The 26,032-nt window shown below is 47.7% G+C and overlaps 2 protein-coding genes across 2 annotated transcripts in view; one reads left to right on the top strand and one right to left on the bottom strand.

Annotated features, from left to right (window-relative positions):
* Positions 1-19,623, top strand: part of LOC100752606 (cholesterol side-chain cleavage enzyme, mitochondrial) — a 31,177-nt gene extending 11,554 nt beyond the window's left edge. The window contains exons 2-9 of the mRNA XM_035444400.1: positions 7,456-7,611; positions 11,114-11,313; positions 12,122-12,325; positions 14,227-14,384; positions 17,682-17,848; positions 18,119-18,197; positions 18,668-18,865; positions 19,270-19,623. Of these exons, the coding sequence (XP_035300291.1) occupies positions 7,472-7,611; positions 11,114-11,313; positions 12,122-12,325; positions 14,227-14,384; positions 17,682-17,848; positions 18,119-18,197; positions 18,668-18,865; positions 19,270-19,410 (1,287 nt within the window). The 5' untranslated portion in view covers positions 7,456-7,471 and the 3' untranslated portion in view covers positions 19,411-19,623. The remainder of the gene's footprint in view (positions 1-7,455; positions 7,612-11,113; positions 11,314-12,121; positions 12,326-14,226; positions 14,385-17,681; positions 17,849-18,118; positions 18,198-18,667; positions 18,866-19,269) is intronic.
* Positions 19,624-21,085: 1,462 nt separating this feature from the next.
* The window catches only part of Ccdc33 (coiled-coil domain containing 33), a 94,981-nt gene continuing 90,034 nt past the window's right edge, over positions 21,086-26,032 (bottom strand). Inside the window, 9 exon segments of the mRNA XM_035444219.1 lie at positions 21,086-21,217; positions 21,997-22,107; positions 22,486-22,572; positions 23,762-23,859; positions 23,862-23,967; positions 24,327-24,475; positions 25,402-25,513; positions 25,603-25,734; positions 25,926-26,017. Of these exon segments, the coding sequence (XP_035300110.1) occupies positions 21,086-21,217; positions 21,997-22,107; positions 22,486-22,572; positions 23,762-23,859; positions 23,862-23,967; positions 24,327-24,475; positions 25,402-25,513; positions 25,603-25,734; positions 25,926-26,017 (1,019 nt within the window).

Consider the following 26,032-nt stretch of genomic DNA (forward strand, 5'->3'; position numbering starts at 1 on the left):
ATGTTCTCAATTTGCTCAGGGGATCGTGACCCTTTCCCCTTCTCCAGGGAACAAAGTTTGTCTCTTTTAGGGTCTTCCTTGTTTACTAGTTTCTTTGGCAGTGTGGATTGTAGGCTGGTAATCCCTTACTCTATGTCTAAAATCCACATATGAGTGAGTGCATATCATGTTTGTCTTTTTGTGATTGGGTTACCTTGCTCAGAATGGTTTCTTCTAGTTCCATCCGTTTTCCTGCAAATTTCAAGATTCCATTGTTTTTTTTCCCCCTGCTGAGTAGTACTCCATTGTGTAAATGTACCACATTTTCTCTATCCATTCTTCGGTTGAGGGGCATCTAGGCTGCTTCCAGTTTCTGGCTATTACAAATAGTGCTGCTATGAACATCGTTGAACAGATGTCCTTGTTGTATGAATGTGCTTCTTTTGGGTATATGCCTAGGAGTGGAATTGCTGGATCTTGTGGTAGACTGATTCCCATTTTCTTGAGGAGTCGCCATACTGATTTCCAAAGTGGCTGTACAAGTTGGCACTCCCACCAGCAGTGGAGAAGTGTTCCCCTTTCTCCACATCCTCTCCAGCATAAACTGTCATTGGTGTTTTTGATTTTAGCCATTCTAACAGGAGTAAGATGGTATCTCAGAGTTGTTTTGATTTGCCTTTCCCTGATGGCTAAGGATGTTGAACACTTATGTCTGACCATAGATCTTTTCTTTCTTTCTTTTTTTTTTGCAGATTTTTTATTTGAATTAGAAAAAAAGATTGTTTTACATGACAATCCCAGTTCCCTCTCCCTCCCCTCCTACCACCTCCCTCCCAACTAAAACCCTACTTGTTACATATCCTTTGTGCTCCCCCTGGATGGTGAGACCTTCAATAGGGTGTCATCAGAGTCTATTGTATCCTTTGGGATAGGGCCTAGGTCCACCCCCGTGTGTCTTGGCTCAGGGAGTATTCCTCTATGTGGAATGGGCTTCCAGAGTCCACACCTATGCTAGGGATAAGTACTGAACTACTACAGGAGGTCCTGTGGATTTCCGAGGTTTCCTCACTGAAACACATGTTCTTGGGGGTCTGGATCAGTCCCAGCTGGTATCCCAGCTATCACTGACCATGGATCTTAGTCCATTGGACTCAGACTGAGTCAGCCATACTGACTCTGAGGAATTGGGTGATGGATAATAATGAGGAATCAGCTTTTTTTTTTTTTCCTCCGAGACAGGGTTTCTCTGTGTAGCTTTGGAGCCTGTCCTGGAACTAGCTCTTGTAGACCAGGCTGGTCTTGAACTTATAGAAATGCACCTGCCTCTGTCTCCTGAGTGCTGGAACTAAAGGCATGTGCCATCTCTCCAAGGCCAGAGGAGATTAAAGCTTCCTCCTCCTCCCCAGCCTTAGCTTCCAACATCACTTGGAACCCTCAACAGAAGTCTGTTGTGACTAGGGATTGGCCTCACACAGGGGACCAGAGGGGAAGTTCCATCCCTTGATTATGGCTCTATGAGGTCCCAGATACCTGATCCCTGTTGTACTCTAGTGACTCATGGTAGATATTTACCCCTTCCTAGACCTCATTTTTCCCATCTGTACAATGGGAGCTGAAAGAAGTGACCCTGTGACATCAGGTAATCCAGAGAGCAGTTTCTGGTTTACAGGGTGTGCCCTCATAATGCCAACTGTCCTTACTTGTATCCCAGGTCCAGTTCTCAGCAAGATGGTGAGGAGGTCTTGAGAGCCAAGTTCCTAGCCAGGAAAGACTTGGACTTGGCTCCCTATTGTATTGCCAGTTAGCATTGGGACTCTGGGCAAGTAGCAATTTTGCTGAGCCTCAGTTTCCTCCTCTGTAACTCAGGCAAAGTTTTTGAACCTTTCTGGTAAGAGAGCTGTGAGGATGAAGAAGAACCATGTAAAATGCCTTGCACATGTCAAGCGTCCAGTCTATTCCACAGACAGGTGAGACCTAGGGGTTCTGGCCAAGGCTGAGCAAGCCAAGTGCTCTTTCTACCATTAAATGCCATCTTTCCTGGGGCACTGATCTCTGAGTTCCTGAGTCCAGGTCTCTTGGTTTCTCTTAGATGGATGATCTGCTACTCACAGAAGGAATGTTTAAAAGGTTTTTACAGAAATCCAGGGTCTGGAGGCCAGGATACAAGAAGCCTGTGGGATAAGCCTCAGGCATCTGGACCAGGCCCATGTCCTACTTACTGGGGCCCATCCTTCTTTAGCAGAGTCCCAGAGAGGTGAAGACAGAGCCCTCATTGCAAATCCATTACCCAGGGAGTCACTGCCTTTATGTGTCCATGGTTTCTCTTCACCCTTGTCCTGAGCCCCATTTATCATTGCCATGGAATCACTGGAAAGAACTTTCTATGAAGGTGATCTCTTTCTGCTTCCATGGGCCCTGGCTGCCTTTATCCCCTGACCCAGTTTCAGCCGGCCTTACTCCCTCCTACCTCCCACAGGCCTCTCCTCTTCCCTCTGCTGTCTCCCACTAGCCTGGACTTCCCTTATTTTGCTCAGAAAGACAGTGAGTTTCTGTCCCAGAAGAGGCATGGGAATTCACACCTAGACAGCCTGGCCCAGGACACTCAGCTGTTTTGATGAAAGCTAATTCTGTGGTAATTGGCCCAGTAAGTTGAGAGTCAGGTGGCTGCCAACCTGAATCAGCAGGAAATGATGTACTATTCTCCTTGCTGGGACCCAATGTAATGAATTTCTGTCCCTGCCCTAGTGATAACACAGCTTTTCAGGGCCACAGGATTCCAGTTACCCTCCACATTCAGAGGCACATCCCCCTCCCTTTTCCTCCCTCCCCACAATCCCTCTCGTTTTTTTGAGATAGACTTTCATATAGCCTAGACTGGCCATGGATAACTGTGAGCCTCCCAGATCACTATACCTGATGCCTCCTGAATTTTCTTTTCAGGTGTGGCTTTGCCTACAGTGACAATCCACTCTCCTTTTCTCACAACACCTAAAGAGGGCAAAAGCTGCACCAAAACTTGATCAATTCAATGAATTGGGTTTTTTTTTTTTTAAGACACCATGTTTTTCATAAGAAAAATAATCTGTTAGAAAAAACCCACAAATTTTTATTAGCCTTTTCATGGAATAACATTGAGTAAAATGAAAAAATAGACAGACAGACAGACAAACCATGAGCTAGGCATGGTGACCACACCTTCAACCCCAGCACTCAGGAGGCAGAGGCGGATAGATCTCTGTATGCTTGAGGTCAGCCTGATCTACATAGTGAGTTCTAGGCTAGCCAGGGCTACTCAGTGAGACCCTATTTAAATCAATGACAAAGGTGTATGTAGCTCAGTGACTTTTGATGTATGTTAGCATGAGCTGAAGAAAGAACATGCTGAGCTGGATGAGGTAGAGCATACACACCTCTAATCCCCGTACTTGGGAGGAGGAGAAAGGTGGGTTGCCTAGGGTAGGCAACATGGCAAGATCCTGTTGGAAAAGCAAAAAGAAGAAAGACCATTCCTGGACAGTGGTGGATGTAATAACCCCAGCACTCAGGACACCGAGGCAGCAGGATCTTAAAAACAAAATGAAAACAATAAAGCAACACTTGCTAGTCAGAGCATTTTCAGAGAACATGGAGTATGTTTTGTTTTACAAGGAGAAAAAAAAGTAGAATTTCAAGAATTAGGGAACTGTTAAAGATGAGCTAATAGCTAATAATCAACCATTTGTAAGTCCTGGGGTCATGAGAAAGATGTCTGCTGTCCCACAACTGGTCATGCCATTAACCCCTGCTGACCAGTGATCTCAGATCATCTCTCATCTTATAAGATGTTTGCCAGCATCTGGACCCCACCTAGGGGCCAGCAGAAGACCTTGCTCCTGTAAAACTGCAGGTAATGGAAACAAACAGCTACTGCGGAGGGCCTGGACCTGAGGTTGGAAGCCAAGCAGGGTGGGGATCTAGCTGCTAGTCAGGAGACCTTTTAAGTCTCCTTTTCTTCCCCTGAAGGTGGAGATAACAAACTTGCCTTTTAGGCTATCTGGAGGAAAGTGGTCTTGGGGACCTGTAGGGTAGAGACTGAGGTCAGAAGGCCTGGAGCCTTCTGCCTGTGTTTGCCTGGCTTGACTACAGATCTTTCAGACACAAAGTTGGAAAGTTCATTCTCTCAGTTTGGGAGGGGCTGTGTGGGCCCAGCCCTCCGGAGGAGGAGGGGGGAGGTCAGCGCTCCATCAACTTCTCTCTTGGCCTTGAGCTAGTGGTTATAAGTATAGCTCTGGAGGTTAAGGATAGAGAGAGGCACTCAGCAAGAAGTGACAGTCGTGGGGACAGTATGCTGGCCAAAGGACTTTCCTTGCGCTCAGTGCTGGTCAAAGGCTGCCAACCTTTCTTGATCCCTACCTGGCAGGGTCCAGTGCTGGCTACTAGAGGGGGAGCTAATATCTCTACAGATAGCCCTCGTCCCTTCAATGAGATTCCTTCCCCCGGAGACAATGGTTGGCTAAACCTGTACCACTTCTGGAGGGAGAATGGCACACACAGAATCCATTATCATCACATGCAGAATTTCCAGAAGTATGGCCCCATTTACAGGTAAGCCTGGCAAAAGACAGAGGCAGGTATGATGGGAGGCATAGGCTTCTCACTGTTTCTCAAAAGTTCTACTTGGGGTCTCAGACTTGTGTCTGCCTTCTTTCATTTCTTCTAGGCTAGGGGTGGTGGAAAGAGAAACATAGACCCTCCCAGTTTCTGGCCCTAAGACTCAGCTTTCTACTTTCCTTATGGGAAAGAGTGTGAGCAAACGCACCTCCAGTGCCTCCTCCTTTGCCTTCTATCCTCCTGATACCCTAAAAGACAAGTTGGCTGTCTCTGTTTTCAGGGGACAGGTAGGTTTAGATGACCTGACTACCATCTATGCTCCCCCCTTTGCTTTGGTGCCAACCTCAGCTCTTTGTGACTCTGCAGTAGCTGGTTTTCTTTCCTAAGCATCTTCTGGGAGTGATGACCTTGCAGTCCATGGCTTCTGAAAGCTCAGGGTCTGTGGCCCATCCCAGCCTAACAGTACTTGTGATCAGAAGTCTGTAGGCTACTTGTGGGCTTTTCTCTAGGAGTCACTTCCAGGTATGGGGGTTGCTGCAGCCAGGAGGGAAGTGCATTGATCTTAAACGAAGGACCTTTACAGCTTTAGAGCTGTCCCAGGCAGAGCACCTTATTTTATCAGCTGTTTTCTCAGTCATTTTCATCTGAGTGTTGTGCTGTGTCCCTAGACGTTGGTGTGGTTACCCCATCCCACCCCCATTTTCTGGAAAGAGAAGGGACTTACCAACATCACAGATCATCAAGCTTAAACCAGCACTGGAAATCCAGCTGTGCAACGCTTTGCTCCATAGTCAGGGTGATGCTATAATTTATGGACTAGAAGGTAACAAACTGAATAAAAGGGAGGAACTTAAAGCACAGCCCTTGTGCCCCTCCCATACCATGAAGGCTCTTTGCAGTCTTTGGAGAACAGTTGAGAAAATGCAGGGAAGCATGAATGAATAATTGAAACCACATCCATCCTTAACTTATATGGTACTTGAGTATCACTAAGAATGTGACTACCGTGTGTCATGTGGAGTTGTTTCCCAATGCACTGGAATAGTTTTCCTCTTCTCTCTTTAAGACGATTTAAAATAGCAGTACAGTAGTCTACAGTGTATGAACAGCTGTGTCTTAAAGACAGACTTTGAGTGAGTGAGCCTCACTGCCCTTAGATACAGATGAGTTTCTGTCTTTCAGGTATTCTATATTGAGGTCAGATCATTGCCTTGGGCTCAAATCTCAGAAGTGAGACTGATAACCGTGACAGCATTTCAAGGCCTTTCAGGCTGTATCAAATATGGGATTGGATAGTGGATGCTGGAAAAACACCAAAGGGATGTTTTCTAGAGGCCATGAACATGCTGAGGAAGGCCATGGCTTGTGTAGGCGGGCCTGGGCTTAGACTCTGTGACAGGAGCAGTGCTCTCCAAGAGGGGGATGAAGGAAGGGGAGGGGAAATTAGGAGAGAGAGAGAAAACACACACACACACACACACACACACACACACACACACACACACACACACACGGGGGGGAGAGAGAGAGAGAGAGAGAGAGAGAGAGAGAGAGAGAGACTTGAAGGATGGTGGCAAAATGATCAAGAGGGAAGAGCCAGAGATAGAGAGGAAAGATAGATGGAGGGACAGAGATAGAGAGATAAAGAGGGGGAGGGAAGTGGGAGGAAGCAGAGGACAGTTAGAAAGGGGAAGGGGAGAGAGAGAAAGAGGCAGGAAGAGGAGAGAGGAAGAGAAAAGGAAGGAGAGGGAAAAAGGGAGGGAGGGAGGGAGAGGAGGGAAGAGAGCGCACCCAAATTGTGTCTTATGTTTATGTGGCATTTGTTTTCTTAAAATCTATAGTCAGCGAATCTTTCTTAGGTAGAAGGCAGCTATAAACAAGAGGCAGGCATTCTTGTGCCTTTCTAGTAGTTGCCTGTGTGTGGGGGGAGGAGAGAGAAGGGAGAGAGAGAGGAGAGGGGAGAGAGAGGAGAGAGGAGAGAGAGAGGAGAGAGAGAGAGAGAGTTACACAAATGTCTTGCCTCAGAGTTCTGGGAGCTGGATTCTGTCTGACAACAGTGTGTTCTCTGGGGTCACTTTCCTCAGCTTTTAGACTAATCCTCTTACCTAGTCACTGAATCATTATGTTAGAATCTGTTTTTCTTAGAAGGACACTGGGTCATATGTACAGTTGTGTGTCATTGGAGACTGCCTGCAAAACATTTTGTGGGTCCTGGAACCTGTCAGCTTCACCCATACTTGGGGCTTGATTACTGAAGTTTCACCTAACCAGAGATTTAGTTTAAAATTTTATTTAGATGTACATGTGTTTCTGTAGGGAGTGCAGTTGCCCTTGGAGGGTCCCTGGGAGCTATCCAACGTGGGTACTGGGAACTCAGCAAGACTGGTATATGCTCTTAATTTCAGAGTCATTGCCTCAGCCCCAAAGTCTTACCTTAAAAGAGGTGAAGGATTCCATCTGACTCCCAGAATTACAATTTTGCAAGGGCCCACTGGCCTGGAGCATGGGAGACACAGGGCATTCACTGCAGGGTGACACGGAAGTGTGCCGTGCTCCAAGGCCAGCAGGACAAGAAGATTCAGCATGGAATAGACATGATTATAAACGGAAGGTTTGGGATGGGGTACAGCTAGTTCTGGGGTGTGCTGTGTGATGCAGGATAGTGTCCGTGAGTCACAATGGTCATAGATACACGTGTCGTGTTTGGCTCTTCAGAAGCTCCATGGGACAAATGGCACATCCACCTCCACTTCATAGAGGAAACTGAGGTCAGTAAAGTGAAGGTCCCGGCCAGAAAGCTGTGCGCCCATGTGTGGAGAGGCCTGGCTGCCCAGGGTTTTCATGGCTGCCTCAGTTCCAACACCAGCCTCTCTCTTGTCTTTCCAGGGAGAAGCTTGGCAATATGGAGTCTGTTTATATTCTGGACCCTGAAGATGCAGCGCTGCTCTTTTCATGCGAGGGTCCCTACCCGGAACGATACCTTGTGCCCCCTTGGGTTGCTTATCACCAGTATTACAAGAGACCCATAGGGGTCCTGTTTAAGTGAGTTCTCAGTGAACCTTGTGTGTGGAGGGTGTTGGAGGGGAGTGGAAGGGGGGGGGGAAGGGGAGAGAGTGGGTCTTCTCATCTTCCTGTTCCATAAGGTGAAGGATGGTGGTGGTGACGATGATGATGGTGGTGATGATGGTGGTGATGATGGTGATGGTGGTGATGATGGTGGTGATGATGATGGTGGTGGTGGTGGTGGTGATGATAGGGAATTGTCTTCCAACTTCCTGGGGAAAGTCAGGCTGAGGTTTTCCATGAATATCGAAGGACTTTGCAAAGTTCTCACTAATTGCTTTAAGCACGAAGTACCACTTTATCAAGCACCTGCTGAGTAGCAGGCCTTGTGCCAGGTGTTGGCAGTACAGTGGCAAACAAAGTGGCATCCTGACAGCCTGAAGGAGCTACGAGAAGCAGCAAAACCCATCACTGAAATGTAGATATTGCTTTTTACCAAATTGCCTATTGAATAATTTATTTATATATTGCTGGGGTCAGGCCTGAGCTCCGGTTCAGGTCCTAAGGCAGGGAAGGGGTATTGGCTCAAGGAAAACTTCTGACCACCAGGCTGATTACATTCATGTGGCCCTAGATAGTTTGAGCTGTTCTTATTTACACTTTAACAGTTCTTTTCTTAACAGGGTTACATGAACAACTTTGTTATTGGTTCCTATTTTTTACTTTAAGAAAAACATATTTTAAGGAATATATCATAATTATTATGAAAGCCCCCATTGTTCTCATTTAGGCTTCCCCAAACACACTTTCCCACTCCTTGCATAACCTTATTCTAGACATAGAGTTGAGCATTTTTGCAGGCTTAACTAAATATCAAAACAGACACATCCTGCTCTCATAGTACTTGTGTCAGCTGGCAGCTACTTGCTGTCACAAAGTTAAAAAGTAATAGACATGGGCACAATGCTTTAAGGATAACAATATTTCAACCAGACAATTCTTTCATGTCTGCAAGATATGCTTTTATACAGTGTCCTTTTCCACAAGAGGGTCCCATGTCTCAATCTCTGCAAGAGGCAGACTTTGACAAAACACTCTTTTCCCATATCAGTATTCCATACTTCTTCCACCAATATAAGATCCTGTGTATGGTAAGGATGGATCTATCCATCCCATAATTTACATTGCATTTTTCCCCATTGGACCATACCAGATCCCACCAATGATTCTATGCTTGGTGTCCAGGGAACTTACTCTCAACAGTTGGCACTATTGTGTTCCTGAGGCTTTCCCCCTATCCTGTGTATGCCTGCCTTACTCTCCTTTCCAGAACTGTGAGACATGGTTAATGTTCCAAGTGTTGTTTCCTCATATGTACCCAACTATCTCTATTGAGTCAGAAAAGTTCCCAGGTTTAGGAATTCCAGATAAGAGATTTGAGAAACATTAGCCTCCTGCTGAATCTTAGGGGAAAATATTCGAGAAAGAACAGAATTTCCAGGGAAAATTACAGCTGTGGCATGTGTGACTGACAAAGTAAAACTAAAAACCACACAAAGAATCAACAATATAATGAGAGAGAAAAGAGTCTGCAAGCTGATGAATTTTGCAAATTCCTATGCTGTCCTGTGGACTACTGGCCCTTGCCAAGTTGACAGTCCATTTCTATGGGTGTCTTGCCCCAAGGGAACCCATTGGACATGTAGTTATATGTTGATCTGAGACTAGGCTGCATGGCTCCCTACAGAACTGTCCTGAAACATAAAACTGAGTGGAGAAGGCAAGTGCTGCTAAAGTCTGACAAGTGTTTTAAAAATCTGGAAATACCCAGGCAGTGGTGGCACATGCCTTTAGTCCCAGCTCTCAGGAGGTAGAGGCAGATGGATCTCTGTGAGTTGGAGGCCAGGCTGGTCTACAGAGCAAGTTCCAGGACAGCTAGGGCTGTTACAGAGAAACTGCCTCAAACCACCACCACCACCACCACACCACCACCACCACCACCACCACCAACAACAACAACAACAACAACCTGGAAATAATTGTATAATTATTTTAAGTATCTTTTAGGAATATATGTAGATTCAATAAAACCATATACAAAAAGAGGCCAGGGATTCAGGTTGGGGGTTCTCTATAGCTGGAGTTTCTTTCCAGCTGGGTCCTGCAACTGATTAGCCCCAAATAAACACACAAAGACTTATACTAATTTATAACTTGTTGGCCGATGTCTAGGGCTTCTTACTGGCTAGCTCTCTCTTAATTATTAACCCATTTCTATTAATCTAAGTATTTCCATGTGTTCTTGGCTTACCCGATAATGCCCTGGCATGTTACTCCTTCTGCCTCTACATAGTGTCTCTCCAGTGGCTTCTCTCTCCTTACTCCTTCCTCTCATAGCCCCACCTATACTTCCGGCCTGGCTACTGGCCAATGAGTGTTTTTTATTCATCAACCAATAAGAGAAACATATGTACAAAAGGACATCCCCCATCAGCTCTCCAAATGGTGAAGACTTCTATGGGAGAACAAGGTAGGTTGGGGCCATGATTTTACAACATTCTTTGCCCCCAAACTCCACACTTTTCTTGTAAAAGTTTTTATTATTTTTTTTCATGTATATGGGTGTATGTCTGTGTAAGTGTATGCCATGCGTTTACAGGTGACCCTGGAGGCTAGAAGAGGACATCGGGTCCTCTGGAGTTGTTAGAAGTAGTTGTGAGTTGCCCTACAGGGATGCTAGAAGCTGAATGTGGTTCCTCTGAAGAGCAGTAAGCCATCTTGCTCACTTACAACAATATTCTTAAACAAACTCCCAAATTAGGATAAGAGCTTTGTACAGGTTGATTTTTATGTGTGTCATGAATAGAGGTTTTGAAAATAAAATTTACATTTATGTATGTGTCCATACATTTGTATGTGTGTGGACATGTGCACAACATTGCACACGTGTGGAAGTCAAAGAATATGTTACAGGAGTCATGTCTCTCCTTCCACCTTGTGGGTCCCAGGACTTGAACTCAGGTATTCAGGCTTAGTGGCCAACATCTTTACCTGCTGAGACTTTGCTCTGTTCCTAAACTCAGGGTTTTAATGAAATGATTCTGAGTAGCTGGGATCCCCAACAAGGTGGATACTCAGACACTTTGGGGAGGGAAGGTCAGTCAACTTCACTTGTGTGGGAATGAGAAAGACGACAGAGAAGCAACAACGTTGTTCAAGGACCAGAAGGCAGGGGAATGCAGGCAAGATGGGCTTAGAGTTACTTACTTCAAGGGAGGTGAGAGTTTCCAGTTCTTGGTGGTGGTGGGTGGTGGTGGCAGCAGTCAGAGTGGAAGGCAGCCAGGCTTTTGTTCTCTGTCACCATCTTTCTTCCAATATCCTCTCCTACGTCAGGCAGGGAGGGAGTGGGAGACAACAGTGAACATTGTCCAGGGAGGCAGGAGATGGTGATGCTGCAGGCCTGAAAGCTAGAGATCCCAGCCAGTGCCTCTGTGCCAGGCCTGGGGTCTGTGGCCATGAGTTGGGACATGTGTTTCCCCAGGAGTTCAGACGCTTGGAAGAGAGACAGACTTGTCTTAAACCAGGAAGTGATGGCGCCTGAAGCCATCAAGAACTTCGTGCCCCTGCTGGAAACTGTAGTTCGGGACTTCATCGATGTCTTACACAGACGCATCAAGCAGCAGAAGTCTGGAAATTTCTCAGGGGACATCAGTGGTGACTTGTTCCGCTTTGCCTTTGAGTGTAAGGGTCTTGCATTTGGCTAACAGGAGTTGGGGCCAGGGAACCAGCTTGTGGTTGTGTTGCTTCTCAAATACACTCCACTCTCAGCCACCAGGGGATAGCCAGGTCCCTGCCATCTGACATTTATGTTGTGGGGGTCCCCAAAACATAGGTTCCCCCAAACCACCATCCTTGAGCAGGAAGGAGGAGGCCTTTGTGGTTGACCTAAGCTGGGTGTTGAAGGACACCTAGAAGCTATGCAGACTGGGTAAGGAAGTTAGGCAGCTTAGACCCGGCAACAGTGCGTGCATATGGCTTAATGGAGGTCATATGATGCCTGTAGGAGATTTGGGGTACCCTGGGCTTGGTGTGAAGTTGGCATTGAAATTCTTCATGTGGTAGGTGAGAAAACTGGAAGGTAGTTGTGACCTTTTAGTTCCAGCCAGACTGAGTCCTGGGTAACTCAGAGACTGATGTCCCAAGTCTCCCAGCTCATATGTAATGTAGTGAATGCAGCCAACTGCAAGGGGAAATCCTCCTGGACAGTTCCAACCTGGCTCAGGTGGAGTCCAGGCTTCCCACAAAAGCATCCTTTTCAGGACCTCCCTTCTATCCCTCTGAGGGACCTGAGTGCCTCCCAGAAGGGCAGCCCCCGCCCCCCTTTTTTTTTTATCCCTTGGGGCTCAGGTCTCAATTTCTTCGCTAGAGAAAGCTAAGGATGAGGGCGAGCTCCTGTGTGGGGTGGGCACGGGTGGAGATGATTCTGGGAGCTGAGGCTCTCCGACAGCCAGGTTGGAAGGGTGTCCTCAGCCTCAGCTTCCCACTGCAGCCATCACCAGTGTTGTATTTGGGGAGCGCCTGGGAATGTTGGAGGAGATAGTGGACCCTGAGTCCCAGCGGTTCATCGATGCCGTCTACCAGATGTTTCACACCAGTGTCCCCATGCTCAACCTGCCTCCAGAACTTTTTCGATTCTTCAGAACTAAGACCTGGAAGGAGCATGCAGCTGCCTGGGATGTGATTTTTGAAAAAGGTGAGGACTCCTCTGGTCGTACTCAGGAAGTGGGCTCATCACACTGGGAGAGTGCTCCTAGCTGGATGCCTGGCCTTGCTGCCTCTGTGTTTCAGGATTAGTCAATGGGCACTGATTTACCATTGAGCAGGGATGGAGGTTGACTACTGGAGGGTTTTTTTTTTTTTTTTTTTTTTTTTTCTGGAGATGGGGAGTAAAGATGTCCATGGTATTCCTTAAAAGATCTCATGCCTAGAGGCTGGAGAGGTGACTTTGCAGTTAAGGACACCTGCTTGTCTTACAAAGGACAGGAATTTGAATTCCAGGATTCACATCAGGAGACACAACTTCCTATAGTTCCAGCTACAGGGGATTTGATGTATTCTTCTCTCCTCCACAGGTACCAACACTTATACACACAGACACACATATGCACGTACACACACATGCATGCACACATAACAAATGCACATGTACACTCAATTTAAAAAATAAGCTCTTAAGAAAAACTCCTTTTTAAAAAGGTGCTTGTTATCTATAGAGCTGAGGGCTAGTGGCTGAGCCATAGTTGTCTGGGTGACAGGAGGCTTTGGGGTAGGGCTAGGGTGTGTTGAGAGGGGAAGATTGATGGATAAAGTTGACTGGGGTGTGGTGAATAAAAATGTCACCTTGGCCATCAGTACCTGTGTAATCTTGGGCAAGCAACCATCTCTGCCCAGTTGGCAAAGTGCTGTTTGCAAGTGTGAAGAACTGAGTTCAATTCCTGGGACTCATTAATTCACAGGGGTGCTTGCTTGTGGGTTCCTGGGGTTCACTGACCAGCTATCTGAGACACTTGGTGAGCTCCAGACTCCCGCCTCAAAGAGACAAGGTGGATGGTGCCTGAGGAACAACAGCTGAGGTTGTGTCTTACTTCCACATACATATATACACCTGCATAATGTGCTCTCTCTCTCTCTCTCTCTCTCTCTCTCTCTCTCTCTCACACACACACACACACACACACACACACACACACACACACACACACACAGTGGGGATGGTCAACTCGAAGAAACCATTCTGAGCCAGGTATCCCAATCACAAAAAGACAAACATTATATGTACTCACTCATATGTGGATTTTAGACATAGAGTAAGGGATTACTCTATGTACATCCTACAATCCACACTGCCAGAGATACTAGTAAACAAGGAAGACCCTAAAAGAGACAAACTTTGTCCCCTGGAGAAGGGGAAAGGGTCACCATCCCCTGAGCAAATTGAGAACATGGGAAGAGGGGGGAGGAAGCTATGAGAGTGAGAAGGGAAGAAAAGGAAGGATGCAGAGGTCATGAGGAAGCAGAAATTTTGAGTCAGGTGTAGATTAGAAGAAAGGACATATGACAGGTAGGACTTTAGTTGGGGGAGTGGTAGAGGAGGAAGGGAGGGAGAAGGGAACTGGGATCGTCATGCAATTCAATCTTGTTTGTAATTTAAATATATAAAAAATTAAAAAAAAAGAATTAAATGACAAGGACTGGAGAGCTGGCTCATTTGTTAAGAGTACTGGCTGCTCTTCCAGAGAGCCTAAGTTTAATTCCTAGTGTACATGGTAATTCACAACTGTGTGTAACTCCAGTTCTGGGGGATCCAACACCCTCCTCTGGCCTTCATGGACATTGCACACACACGGCACACAGACATACATGCAGGCAAAACATTAATACACACAAAGAGAAAAAAAATTAAAAGAAAGAATTAGATGACAAAACAGACATGAAGGGGTTAGTACAAAATAAAGGCTTAGTAAAATGACTGACTACCAATAGGAGTTCTAGAATATTAAGGCCCTGGCACCCTCCCACCTCCATGAAGACTGATGTCCCTCCCACCGTCCCACCTGCAGGGAGCCTCACCCTGTTCTTCCTCCTGCCCCACAGCTCATGATTACACCAAGAACTTCTACTGGGACTTAAGGCAGAAGCAAGAGTACAGCAAGTACCCTGGTGTCCTTTATAGCCTCCTGGGTGGCAACAAGCTGCCCTTCAAGAACATCCAGGCCAACATTACAGAGATGCTGGCAGGAGGGGTGGACACGGTAAGTGCTGTGGGGTCCATTGTGAGCTTCCTTGGTGTCCACATGCTCCCTTCCACAACAGCTGTGCTATCAGAAGCACTGCTGTTCAGTGCAAGGGGCTGGGTCCTCTTGTATAATATGCTTCTCTCTCTTGGTGTCAGACCCCAAACGGTTGTCTCTTAGAAGGGTGAGGTCAAAGTCCTACCATGAACCAAACACTATTCACCACCTTTGGGCATGATTTGAGCCTGATCTGTCTGTGAGAAAGAAGGAATAACAGGTTCAGTTCCTGCATAGAATTTTGGTTGTTTTTGAGATGGGGCTTCTGTAGCCCAGGGTGGCTTTGAACTAACTCACTATGTAGTCAAGGATGACCTTGAACTCTTGATTCTTCTGCCTCCACTCCCTGAATGTGGGAATTACAGGGGTGCTTTACCACATCGGATTCATGAAACATTTTATTTTTTTGTGCGTGTGCATGAGTGTTTTGCCTGCATGTATGTCTGCACCATGTGAGTGCCTTGTACCTGGAGAGGATAGAAGATGGTGTCAGTTCCCTTGGAACTTGCATTATAGTTGCAAGCCATGATAGGGGTGCTAAAAATTGAATTCAGATCCTCTTAAATGCTGAACCATCTCTCCTGCCCCATGTTTGATTTTATACAATGCTGAGATCAAACTCAAGGCTTCTTGCATGGCAGGCAAGCATTCTACCAAGTGAGCTACATCTCCAGAGCCTTTGTATGCTTTTGTTGTTGTTTGAGACAAGGTCTCATTCTGTAGTGCAAGTGGGCCTGAAATTCACTCTATAGGTCAGGCTGGTCCAGAACTCATACCAGTTCTCCTGCCTTGAGTTCCAAGTGCTGGAATTAGTGTTCTCAGTCCAGGAGTCTGTTAGTTTTGGGAGTTTAAGACATAACAGCACAGATGAGTGGCTACAACAACAGACACTTATTTTATCACAGTTTGAAGCTGTAACCAATATCACAATGTGGGCAGGATTGGTTCATTCTGAGGCTTGACTCCTTGGCTTGTTGGTGGCCATCTCCCTCATGCCTACACATGGGTGTCCCTCATGATGTCTGTCTTGACTTCTTCCTCTTCTTAGGACATCAGTTACTGGGCTAGAGCCCACACCCACATCCCCCTTTACCCCATAGTCTCCTTAGAGGGTGTATCCAAATGCAGTTATTTGTGAGATATTAAGAGTTTGGATGAAGACATGTGGATTTGGGGCTGGAAGCAGTGTGATAAGAAAACTGTCACATGTCACAGTGCTTGATGGCAGAGGCATGCACATCAACTGACCACTAAGAGTCTAAAGAAGAATTGTTGTTTGTGGGGGTGGTGTTCAGTGTTGGTCATGAGATTCCTCTCAGGGAGGCAGTTTTGATTCCGACTGTGGTAACTGGGCTGGGGCAGCCACATCAATGATCTGCTTGCAAGATTCCATTCTTGAAATCTCAACACCATCTAAATTCCTCTTATCTTGTTGTCTTCAGCTTCAGAAAGAAGAGATAGCGCAGGCAAACTCAAGACCAATCAACCTTGTGTACCAGCTTTTACAAATGTTCCTCACTGATTAGATGGTGTTTTTTGAGCAGAGTTGAGCAAGAATCTGACTCAGAGTTCAGGGTTGCAAAAAGACAGAGATGTGGATGGAGACCGTGAGGGTCAGATTCTGGATGGATTCTCCACCCCGCCCCCCCTTAAAAGATGTCAAACTTTTATCCTGTGTTCTGTTGCCTATCTGGAAATGAAAGAGTCTGTGTTTTTAGTTAACAACAGACACGAAGGCCTTGCGACACTATGAGGTATAACACTATCATCTTTTCTTTTTAGGTGAACAGTGGTACAGAGAGGTAAAGTAACTTGCTTGAGGCAGACAGGTAGTAGAGTGGAATGGACTACCTTGTTTGACAACTATCCCTGGGTATCTACTCTGTAGCAGGTCTTGGAGGCTCTGAGATAAACACACACGTGATTGCTGTTTTCAAGAGTCTGTATTTGCTTTCTGGGTAGGTAAAGGAATTCTAGGAGGAGGAACTGCCTTGGGGAAGATGCCCCAATCTGCAGCTCTGTGTAGCTAGGGTGATGGCCATGTATTGAAGAGGGTTTAGGAGAGATGCTGGGGTGGCAGCAGGCATGAGTCCATGGGTCAGGTTGGAGCCTCTGCACTTTGTTTGGAGGCTCTGATAAGCCACAACTTAAAGCCAGGAAGTAACGTGACATTTTTTCCATTTTTGTTTCTGCTGGGAAGAAAGAGGTGTGTATGTTTAAACCTCTTGGACAGAAATATGATCCTTGACATGTCTGCAATCCATGTCCCCTGCCCCAAAAGGGAGGGTGTTTCAGGCTGAAGCCTCAGATGGGTTTAGTCTGTGGACCTGGGTGAGTCTGACACTGTGGGGCTTGAGGAGGGTCACTGATGCAGCCTCCAGTGGAGGACCAAAGGCTGCAGCCTCTGGCTCTCGTTGAGGTTACATTGTTAATCTCAGTCTGCCTTTTGCACCAACTGCAGCAAAGATGGAGAGCAAATCTGTGGCCTGGTTTCAGAATGGTTGAGTCTTATTTTCTGCTGATGGGATGAATGCTGAGATTCCGCCTGCTATCTATGAGCAGGTGGTTGTTGTATGAAGGACACCAAAGGAATGACAGTCATTTGGGTGGATAAACTTTTTTTGTTTTGTTTTATTTCATTTTGCTTTGGGAGATGGTGTTTCTCTGTGTAGCCCAGGCTTTCCTGCAACTTGCCCTGTAGACCAGGCTGCCCTTGACATAGGTGGACAAACCTTACAAAGGTATAAATACGGTTTCTGGAAGCCTGTGGAGCCCTCGGGAAGAGGATTTTGGCTATGTAGCTAACATTCTATTGGTTAGGAGATGAGTGAGAGCTGGTGACATGTAGGATGAAGGCAGAGGGAAATCCTGCTCTGAATATTTTTTTCCTTGGTATTAACTATTTTTTGAGACAGTGTATCAGGTAGCCCAGCCTGGCCTTGAACTTGTATAGCTGAGGATAACATTGAACTCCTGCCTCTCAAATGTCTCAACACACCCAGTTTATATGGTGCTGATGATTGAACTCTAGACCTTGTGCATGTTAGGCAAGCACTTTACTAATTGACTACATCACAAACTCCCTACCTGGACACTGAGAAAACCTTAAACAATGGCCTTTCAAAGGTTTTGCAAATGCTCTTGGATATGGAAGTTGAGAGTAGAAGAGAGAGAAGTTCTTTAATGTGGATCATAGACACTAAGGTGCCTTGAAGTGATGGACCTTTCTGGCTTTTGCAACCCATGTATTCCTTCCAGACCTCCATGACCCTGCAGTGGAACCTTTATGAGATGGCACACAACTTGGAGGTACAGGAGATGCTGCGGGCAGAGGTTCTGGCTGCCCGGCGCCAGGCCCAGGGAGACATGGTCAAGATGGTGCAGTTGGTCCCACTCCTAAAAGCCAGTATCAAGGAGACACTGAGGCAAGTTCATTATACCCATGCCTTCTCACCCCCAACCCCCTGAGGAAGGGTTCCTAGGATGGGCTAGTAGAGATTAGAAATGGGCAGTGAGAAGTTTGGAAGGGATGAGCAGGACTGGGGAACATAAACATAACCAGGTCCTGCCTTAGTTTCTCCCTGGGGTGCTGTAGTGGGGGCTGAAATGCCAGGCTGGTGTGGGACTCAGGGTGGAGGATATTTCCCGGTTCCAGGGTCTGGGACCATCTATCTCTGAGGGTCCTCTTTCTGCAGACTCCACCCCATCTCCGTGACCTTGCAGAGATATCTTGCAGATGACCTGGTACTTCGAAATTACAGGATTCCTGCCAAGGTAGGACTCAGGTGCTCTGCCAGTCAGATGGAGGAGAGGAGGGAGCAGGCTTCAATTCCAGGTAGATGGTGGTGATGGGGGCTTCTAGATGAGCCTTTCTTCCTGATGCTGGGGCATTGGTAGAACACTCAGACACAGTGGTCTCAGTTTGCATGAACAGTACTGGTGGTAGGCATGGTGGGTAATGAATACTGGAGTCCAGGGTTACAAGGCTAAACTGACTGGTATTTCTGGGCTGAGGGTGAGACATTTCAATGATTGAGAAAAGCATAGGGAAACCCTGTGGGTTATTCCCTGAGGGGCAGGAGGCTTGTTTGAAGCTACACAGTGGACAGAAGGACCTGCCGTGTCCTGTCTTGGGTAGCTGGGCAGCCAGGCTTGGAAGCAGGGTCCCGAGGAAGCTGGGGCTAGGGTTGCACTCAGAACTATGGGGAATTTCAACTGCTCAAGCTTTGTTGACTTGCTCCCAGATGCTGGTGCAGGTGGCTAACTATGCCATGGGCCGAGTACCCAGCTTCTTCCCCAACCCAAACAAGTTTGACCCAACTCGGTGGCTGGAAAAAAGCAAAAATATCACCCACTTCCGTTACTTGGGCTTTGGCTGGGGTATTCGGCAGTGTCTGGGCCGGCGGATTGCAGAGCTGGAGATGACCATCTTCCTCATTAATGTGAGTGGGGCTCTGGGACATGTCAGCACCCTGGGATTTCCATGGCCCCAGCAAAGTCATCAACCCTCCTCCTCCTCCCGTCTCAGCATTCAGGGAGTGCAGGATCAGGGCTTATCAGTCTCCTACAACTCCCAGCTGCCTCCCCACGTGGACTAACCCACTTATCACCTGTCCGCACTCGGGTGGTGAGGTGGGAGAGGTTTCTCAGCAGATGAGTTAGGTCAAAGCCTAAAGCTATGAAATGCAGGGCCCATTTAGACATGGCGAGAGACTGAATAATTGGTGGCGTGTTCTTTAAACCATTCTCAACATATCAACCCCGTGACTACAGCTGTCAAGTGTGTGTGACCCAGGGGAGACAAATATTCCTTAACATTTCCCAAGGCCACCTCCTCCTCCTTCAGGTGCTGGAGAACTTTAGAATTGAAGTCCAGAGTTTCCATGATGTGGGGACCAAGTTCAACCTCATCCTGATGCCTGAGAAGCCCATCTTCTTCAACTTCCATCCTCTCAAGAAGGACCTTGGCACAACCATGATCAGATAGGGTGGCACTGTCTGAACTTCAGTCTGGAGTCACATGGGGAGATGACCTAATGGGGACATTTGGGTGGGTGTCTCTGTATCTCCAGAAAAACCTGATCCTTTGGGGTGGTTCTTAGCTCTCAGTGGCCACCTACCTAGGTTAGCTGGACCCTCCTCTCCTTCATCCCCTCTCCTCCTTTATTTACCCAGAAAGTTAATAAACAAATAAACTCTGGGGAGTGTTTTCATTTATATCAGATTCCTGAGGCATTTGTTACCCCCCATGGAGATGAACCCTGATCCCCTGGTCAACAGTGGGATGAGGGGCACTTAGGAAGATGGGAAGCTGTTACATAGCCCACCCATGGCCCCTGCTCACACCATCAGTTCAGGAGCTAGCAGAATCTACCTTAAGATTGCAGTTATCAGGAGAGACTAGTTCCATCAGGCCAGAAGTTACCAAAAATGGATCCGGGGAGCTCTGCTGTGAGGACAGGGTGGCCAGAGAGATGTGGGTAATCCCTGTCTTCCTGGGTGGAACTGCATGAAAGGTGGGGCTGGTGTGAGGTTCTGCTTGGCTGACTGTAGTAGGAGCCTCTTGTGGGGTTGTAAGGACTTTCTTTGAAGGCTCCTCCATCTTGGCCATGGTCATGGCTGAAGCCTGTGGTGAAATATCAGCTAGTAAAAGGCTGAAGTGAGGTGATGGGGCCTGAAGACAGAGGCCAACAGGCTTCCTACCCTCTGTCTCCAGTCCTGAGGGCACGCCCCAGGTCTGTTCTCTTGCTACAGGGGAGCATATTCTAAGAGCTCAGGATGGGGTCTGGCTCAGAATTTGGTTTGTATGACATCTGTCCCTGTCCAGGTCTAAGCTCCTCTGGTTCTATATCTTGCCATAAGCAGGTGCCAGATTCTTGTTGGCCCTTGGCTACCCGAGGCTAAGTCCTGTAGACAGGTGTGGAGGCTGGGCCTGCTCAGAACAGTGGCCAAGTTGGCTTGGTCCTTTCTCTTCTTGAACTGTTTGATTCTCCATACTCCATGGCCCTCCTCCCACGTCTCTCTCTGTCCTTCATGCTTCCTTTCTCTCCTCTCAAAGATGACTCAGAAATGTCAGTGCTGCAAAGGGTCTCCTTTCAAGACAGACAGCCTTGCATGGGATAGATGAAGACTCTGCAGGTCAGAAAGATTTCCAGTCAGCCAGAGTCACCCAGAATGCTCATGGCCAGATCCCAAGCTAGCTGGGATCCCAGCCCTCATGACCTCCTGACTCTGACTATATTTTTACACCATATAACCAGCTCTGTCAACCATAATGGGATATCTGAGTAGTGTCATAGGAAGGCTTCCGGTCTTCCTGTTCCCAGGAGACTCTGAAGACATAAGCCTGGGTAAAAGGATGTCAGAAATGAAGAGATGCTGGGAACTGAGAGGAAGCCTAGCCTTTTTCTTGTCTTGCACAGAGCTTGGCTTTAGGCACCTTATTTTTAGTCTCCATGGTCTCTCTCCTCAGGACTGCCTAGGGATTATCATAGCTCTGGCTTTCCAGGACCCAAGCTGGATGTGAAAAGAATAGCTGATCCACTGCTGACTGCCTTACTCCAAGAAAGGGACAAATGCTTATTGAGTTACAGTATTTACTATAGACATCTTTGGCATGGGGATGACTCCCGGTACATGGGGAAAGGAGGCCAGCTCCAGGCTCAGGTCTTCTGGAGGTTAGAGGTCTCAATGTAGGAGTTTGAGGGTTTGGGTTTGCAGAGCTTCGTGTCTGAGCTGGTCAGTGCGGGTTCCAGTTTGGAGGACTGTTGGGGATCCTTGGTCACTCCAGCATGCTGTGACATACAATATAGGTCAGATAAGTACATCCCCATTCCCAGGGTACACTGCCTCAGGGCACCTTGCCTGGCAAGTCATACTTCTGAGGATCCAAACCCAGTAGGCTGTGGCTTCTGAACAACTTTGGAACCCATTTTATCACTGCAGGTGGTGCCTACTTTCCCTGGGTCCCTAGGACTAGATGAGATTGCAGAGGTAGTCCTATACTCCCTGAAATCTTCAGGTTCTGCCTAGGGGCAATTGAGGCTTGGCTGCCAAGTGCTGATAGATCAAAAGTAGGAGAGTCAGAATTTTTTCCTGTAGGGTATGAAGTCCCCAGGTTGGGCTTGTGGGGGCTGCAATGTGACTCTAAGACTCTATCTAAGAAGGAAGCTAAACAGAAATCTATTGCACTAGAAATTGGGAGGGAAGAGGTACAAGGTATTCTGCCCATGTATAATGCCGAAGTATATCCAGAACATTCTAGAAATGCCCGTGTAGGCCATTTCTCACCCACAGCTATCTCCTCCTTGAGGTTCAGGACAATCAATGGGAAAGGGGACATGTCGGCAGGCATTCCTATCCCTTTAGATGAGTGGAGGAATGGAGGTGATATGAGTATCCAGTTTGCTGACAGTAGGACTTCAGCTCAAGACTTCTGAGACTTAGTTTAAGATCTATTCCCCAAGTTTTTCTCAGGGCCCACCCTAACACCTGGATCCCCAGGAACTCCTGTGTCAGGGTCACTCACACTTTGGACCTGGATCCCCAGGAACTCTCTGTCAGGGTTACTCACACTCTGGTTTATAATGGATTTTGATGGCTGTCCAAAGCCGTGTTGTTGCTCCTGAAGCCGTATGGCCAAGTTTTGCTTCTCTTTTGCCCAGTGGCGAGCTGAGTCCTCCAGCTGCAGACATGGAGAGGAACATTTGGAAAGCCAGAACTCAGCACAGCTCCTGCCCCAGAGCTAGGACAGAGTTTGGGCTTGTCTTCTGGGAAAAGGCAAAGCTCTGTCAATAGCAGAGTGAGGGGCCAAACAGGAAGCCTAAAGGCCTAAGACACAGATGGATCTTCTGGGAAGTCCATATGGAGTCCACACTCTGAGCTGCATCCACACTGAGCCTTCACTCTGGTCACAGACTAGGGCTGACCTGGTTACATAATGGACCCTAATTCTGCAGTCACACATTGAGCCTTGATCCTGCTTGTATACTAAGCCTTGCTCCTGGCCAGAGGCTGCACAGTGAGCCTGGTCCAGCCTGATCAACCCCAGCATCTCACCTACCTGGTTTTCCAGGGATAAGATCCGACTCTGAGCTTGTTCTAGCTTGGCCAGGAGAGTAAACTTGTCTGAAGTACTACCAAGGAGATCCTGTGGGAGCAGACACTCATATGAGGTCCCAGCTGGGAGCTGAGGTGTTGAGAGCTGAGGGAGTGAAAGGTACTTCGGGAAAAACCAGCCAGGTGTGTGTTTCAAATTCAGCTGCAGATACAGAGCCTCACTCCTGGACCAGGGCCTCTTCCTTAAGATCTGCGTAGGGCTTGATGTTCACTGTTCCCCATTCAGATTAGGGGAATCGAACATTAATTTTTTTTATAAAGGAAAACATTTAATTAGGGCAGACTTACAGTTCAAAGGTTTAGTTCATTGTCATCATGGAAGGAAGCATGGCAGCATGCAGGCAGACATAGTGCTGGAGCAGTAGCTAAGAGTTCTACATGGAGATCCACAGGCAATTGGAAGACAAGACTCTGGAACTGGTTTGAGTTTCTGAAACCTCAAAGCCCTAAAGGCCATACCTACTCTAACAAGGCCACACCTCCTAATAGTGTCACTCCCTGGTGACCAAGTGTTCAAATCTATGAGCTATGGAGGCCATTCCTATTCAAAGCACCACAGTGTGTAATTCTCTTTGTTGGGTCTTTATGTGGTTTGGGCATCAGGGTAACTACTATAGAATTCTATACTAAAACCATCTGGCCCTGGGCATCTTTTGGCTGGGAGACTTTTTTTTTTCTCTCATACAATACATTCCAATGGAAGCTTCCCTTCCCTCTACTCCTCCCAGTCCCCTTTCCACACCTCCCCTCTCCCTCCCAGAATGACTGCTTTTATCTCATTGTTATAGGTCTGTTTAAATTAACATTAATTTTTTTAAAGGCAGGATCACATATATTCCAGGCTGTCCTTGAACTCATTACATCATGAGAATAACCTTGAGTTCTGATCTTCCTGCCTTCATCTGAGTGCTGGGATTATAGGCATGTGTAGGTTTATGTGGTGCTGGGGATCAAACACAGGGCTTCATATATGCTAGACAAGCACAACCTCAACTGAACTACACCCCCAACTCACACCTAATGTTTTATCATATCAACTGCTTATGCCAAGTGCACTAATGAGCTCCCTTTAATACCCAAGACGCGGCTGAACTGGGAGTCTTTTTGTGGATGAAGGTTCAGCAAAACAAAGGATGCCCAAATTTCATGCTTTACCTGTCTGCCCATGCACTGGGACATTCCAAACAGAAAACATTTCCTGGGTGAAGAGAAGCACTCACCTGTGTCATCTAGCCACCATACCTCCAAATATTGACTTTGGGTTTGTGTACAGTAGGGACACTTGAAGCAGACTGGGCAGTGGAGTAGCCCCCAGGACACCCACCTGTGCTGGCAGGGTCTCTGTGCACTTGGAGTGGCCTGGGCCATTTGTGTCTCGTAGCCTCTCTGCCAAGTCTCCACCTGCTCCCAACTCCCTGGGATCCACCTGGGATGGGGAAAAGGGCTCTCCAAGGCTGCACAATCCCAGAAGGCCCTGAGAGGCCCATGGTGGGAAGAGGGTGTCCAAGTGGGAGCAAGTCAGGTGGTAGGTGGAGTCAGGGTTCAGGGGCCAAGGGTGAGCCAGGGCCTTGCTCTCTCCCATGGTGCTAGATGAGGGCAAGACATTCATCTTAGGAGCACAAATGCAAGGAATACAAGGCATGAGTGTGAATGTTACTAGTGGTGCTGGGTGCTGGGAAGCCCAGAGTCTGGGCTGGATCTTCAACCTGGCTCAAGCTGGGGGTGATTGTGGGATACATGCCGGTGCTGGCAGGCTCAAGTCAGACCTGTGTTGGCAGCTCTTACCGGCAGGGCTTGCTGCTGAAGAATGATGGGGGCTGACTGCTGGCGGTTCTTTTCCAACTCTGCCCGCAGCCTCGTGTTTTCTGCCAGCAGCATGGAGTAAAGATCCATAGTCACATTCTCCCCTGTGGGATCCAGATGAATGCCAGAGGCTGTGAACACAGGGAAAGCTGTGAACATGGCCACAGGTGCTTGTGAGATGGGCTTTCTTGCCTCCGTGTCCCCGTTTGCCCCAACATTTTGCTCCATTCTGCTCCCAAGCTATCAATGACTCCCCTTTGCCAGCGGAGTCAGGTCCGTATCCCTCAGGCTATATTGCCAGGCTGTTTAGAATTTTACTCCATTGTCTTCCCTGTCTTCCTCCCTACTCATTTGTCCCCATATTTGTCTCTGGTCCCTCTCTGCTCCTCCATAGAGTCTAGCCCACACTCCAGGTAACTTAAGGGTCCCTGAAACTTCTATTGTTTTCTGGAGACTTTCAGACCCCCAGTGCCTAGCCATCAGTGAAGACTGAGCCCAGGGCCATGCCTACAGAGATACTTGGGGAGTCTCTCCACATGGCCAGGGAGATGACTGACCCAATACAGTGTCATCTTATTCTTTCCTTATTATCAATCTTTGATTGACAGTTGTGAATAGCTGTGGTCTCTACCAATGTGGAAAAGAAACTGATTCCATCAGGGTGGTTTTGTCTTTTTGCTTTGTGGAGGCAGAATAGAAAAGATGCCAAGGGGTGAGGGGAAGCTAAAGACTTGGGGACTGTTGCTTAGAAGGCCCTCCATCTGGGGAGGTCTCTCTCTGCTCCTGTGGTTCATGCAGCCTCAACCCTAGAGGTCTGGTCTCTTTCTACTTGGCTCACACAGTGTCCTTGTGTCCCAAGGGACTCTGAACACCATAGAAGCTCTCAGTACTCCTCTACCTAAGAGAGGAGAGGTGTAATACTATCCTGGTTGTGTCTCTCCAGCTCAAAGACACAATAGAGCACTGCCCCCCCTTAAAGTTTTTGTGACACTGGGGAGGGGGGCATGGGCTCCAGGGTGAGACAAAAGGCTGGAAAGTCATTTACTCTGAGATCTACCTTGAGGAGCAGGCCATCCCACGATGGGCTTCTCCAGCAGCCTGTTGGATGGTGCTGGCTCCTTCCTCTCACGGAGCCTTTCTTCCAATAACTGCTCCATCTTCTCAATCACCTGGGGACAGAGACCAAGGCTGGGCTGGCCTGAGACCTCCACAGCCTCCAGGCTGCAGCCCCTCCTCCGCAGATGACCCCAGCACTTGCCTTCTCTTGGTGCCGCACAGTGTCCTCCAGGGCCTTCATCTTCTGCAGCTTGTCTTGGTACCGTTTCACCTGAGCAGCCTGTGGCTGCAGGGCCTGATACAGAAGCAGCAATTCCTTTTCCCGATCATTCTTCTGCAGGGTGTGGGGGGGCGTGAATGGGTACCTGGGAGTTACCCCAGCCACCAGGGTACGTGTGGGATCCTGCTCAACACTGTGCTGCTAGCCAGTTTGCCTCCCCACCGTGTGATTTCTTTCTGCTCTGGAATATTTCTCAGGACTTTGCTTGGTGGCACTGTCCCTCTGGCCATCAAGCCTTGGCTCACCCGAATCAGCTCATTCTGCAGGTGTTGCACCCTGTCTCGAAGCTTCTTTATATCCAGTTCACTCAGTAGTAGCCTGTGCTTCATGGACACTGCTGGGGTGGGAAGAA

Source organism: Cricetulus griseus, chromosome 4 (assembly GCF_003668045.3).
Source record: "Cricetulus griseus strain 17A/GY chromosome 4, alternate assembly CriGri-PICRH-1.0, whole genome shotgun sequence".
Lineage (NCBI taxonomy): Eukaryota > Metazoa > Chordata > Mammalia > Rodentia > Cricetidae > Cricetulus > Cricetulus griseus.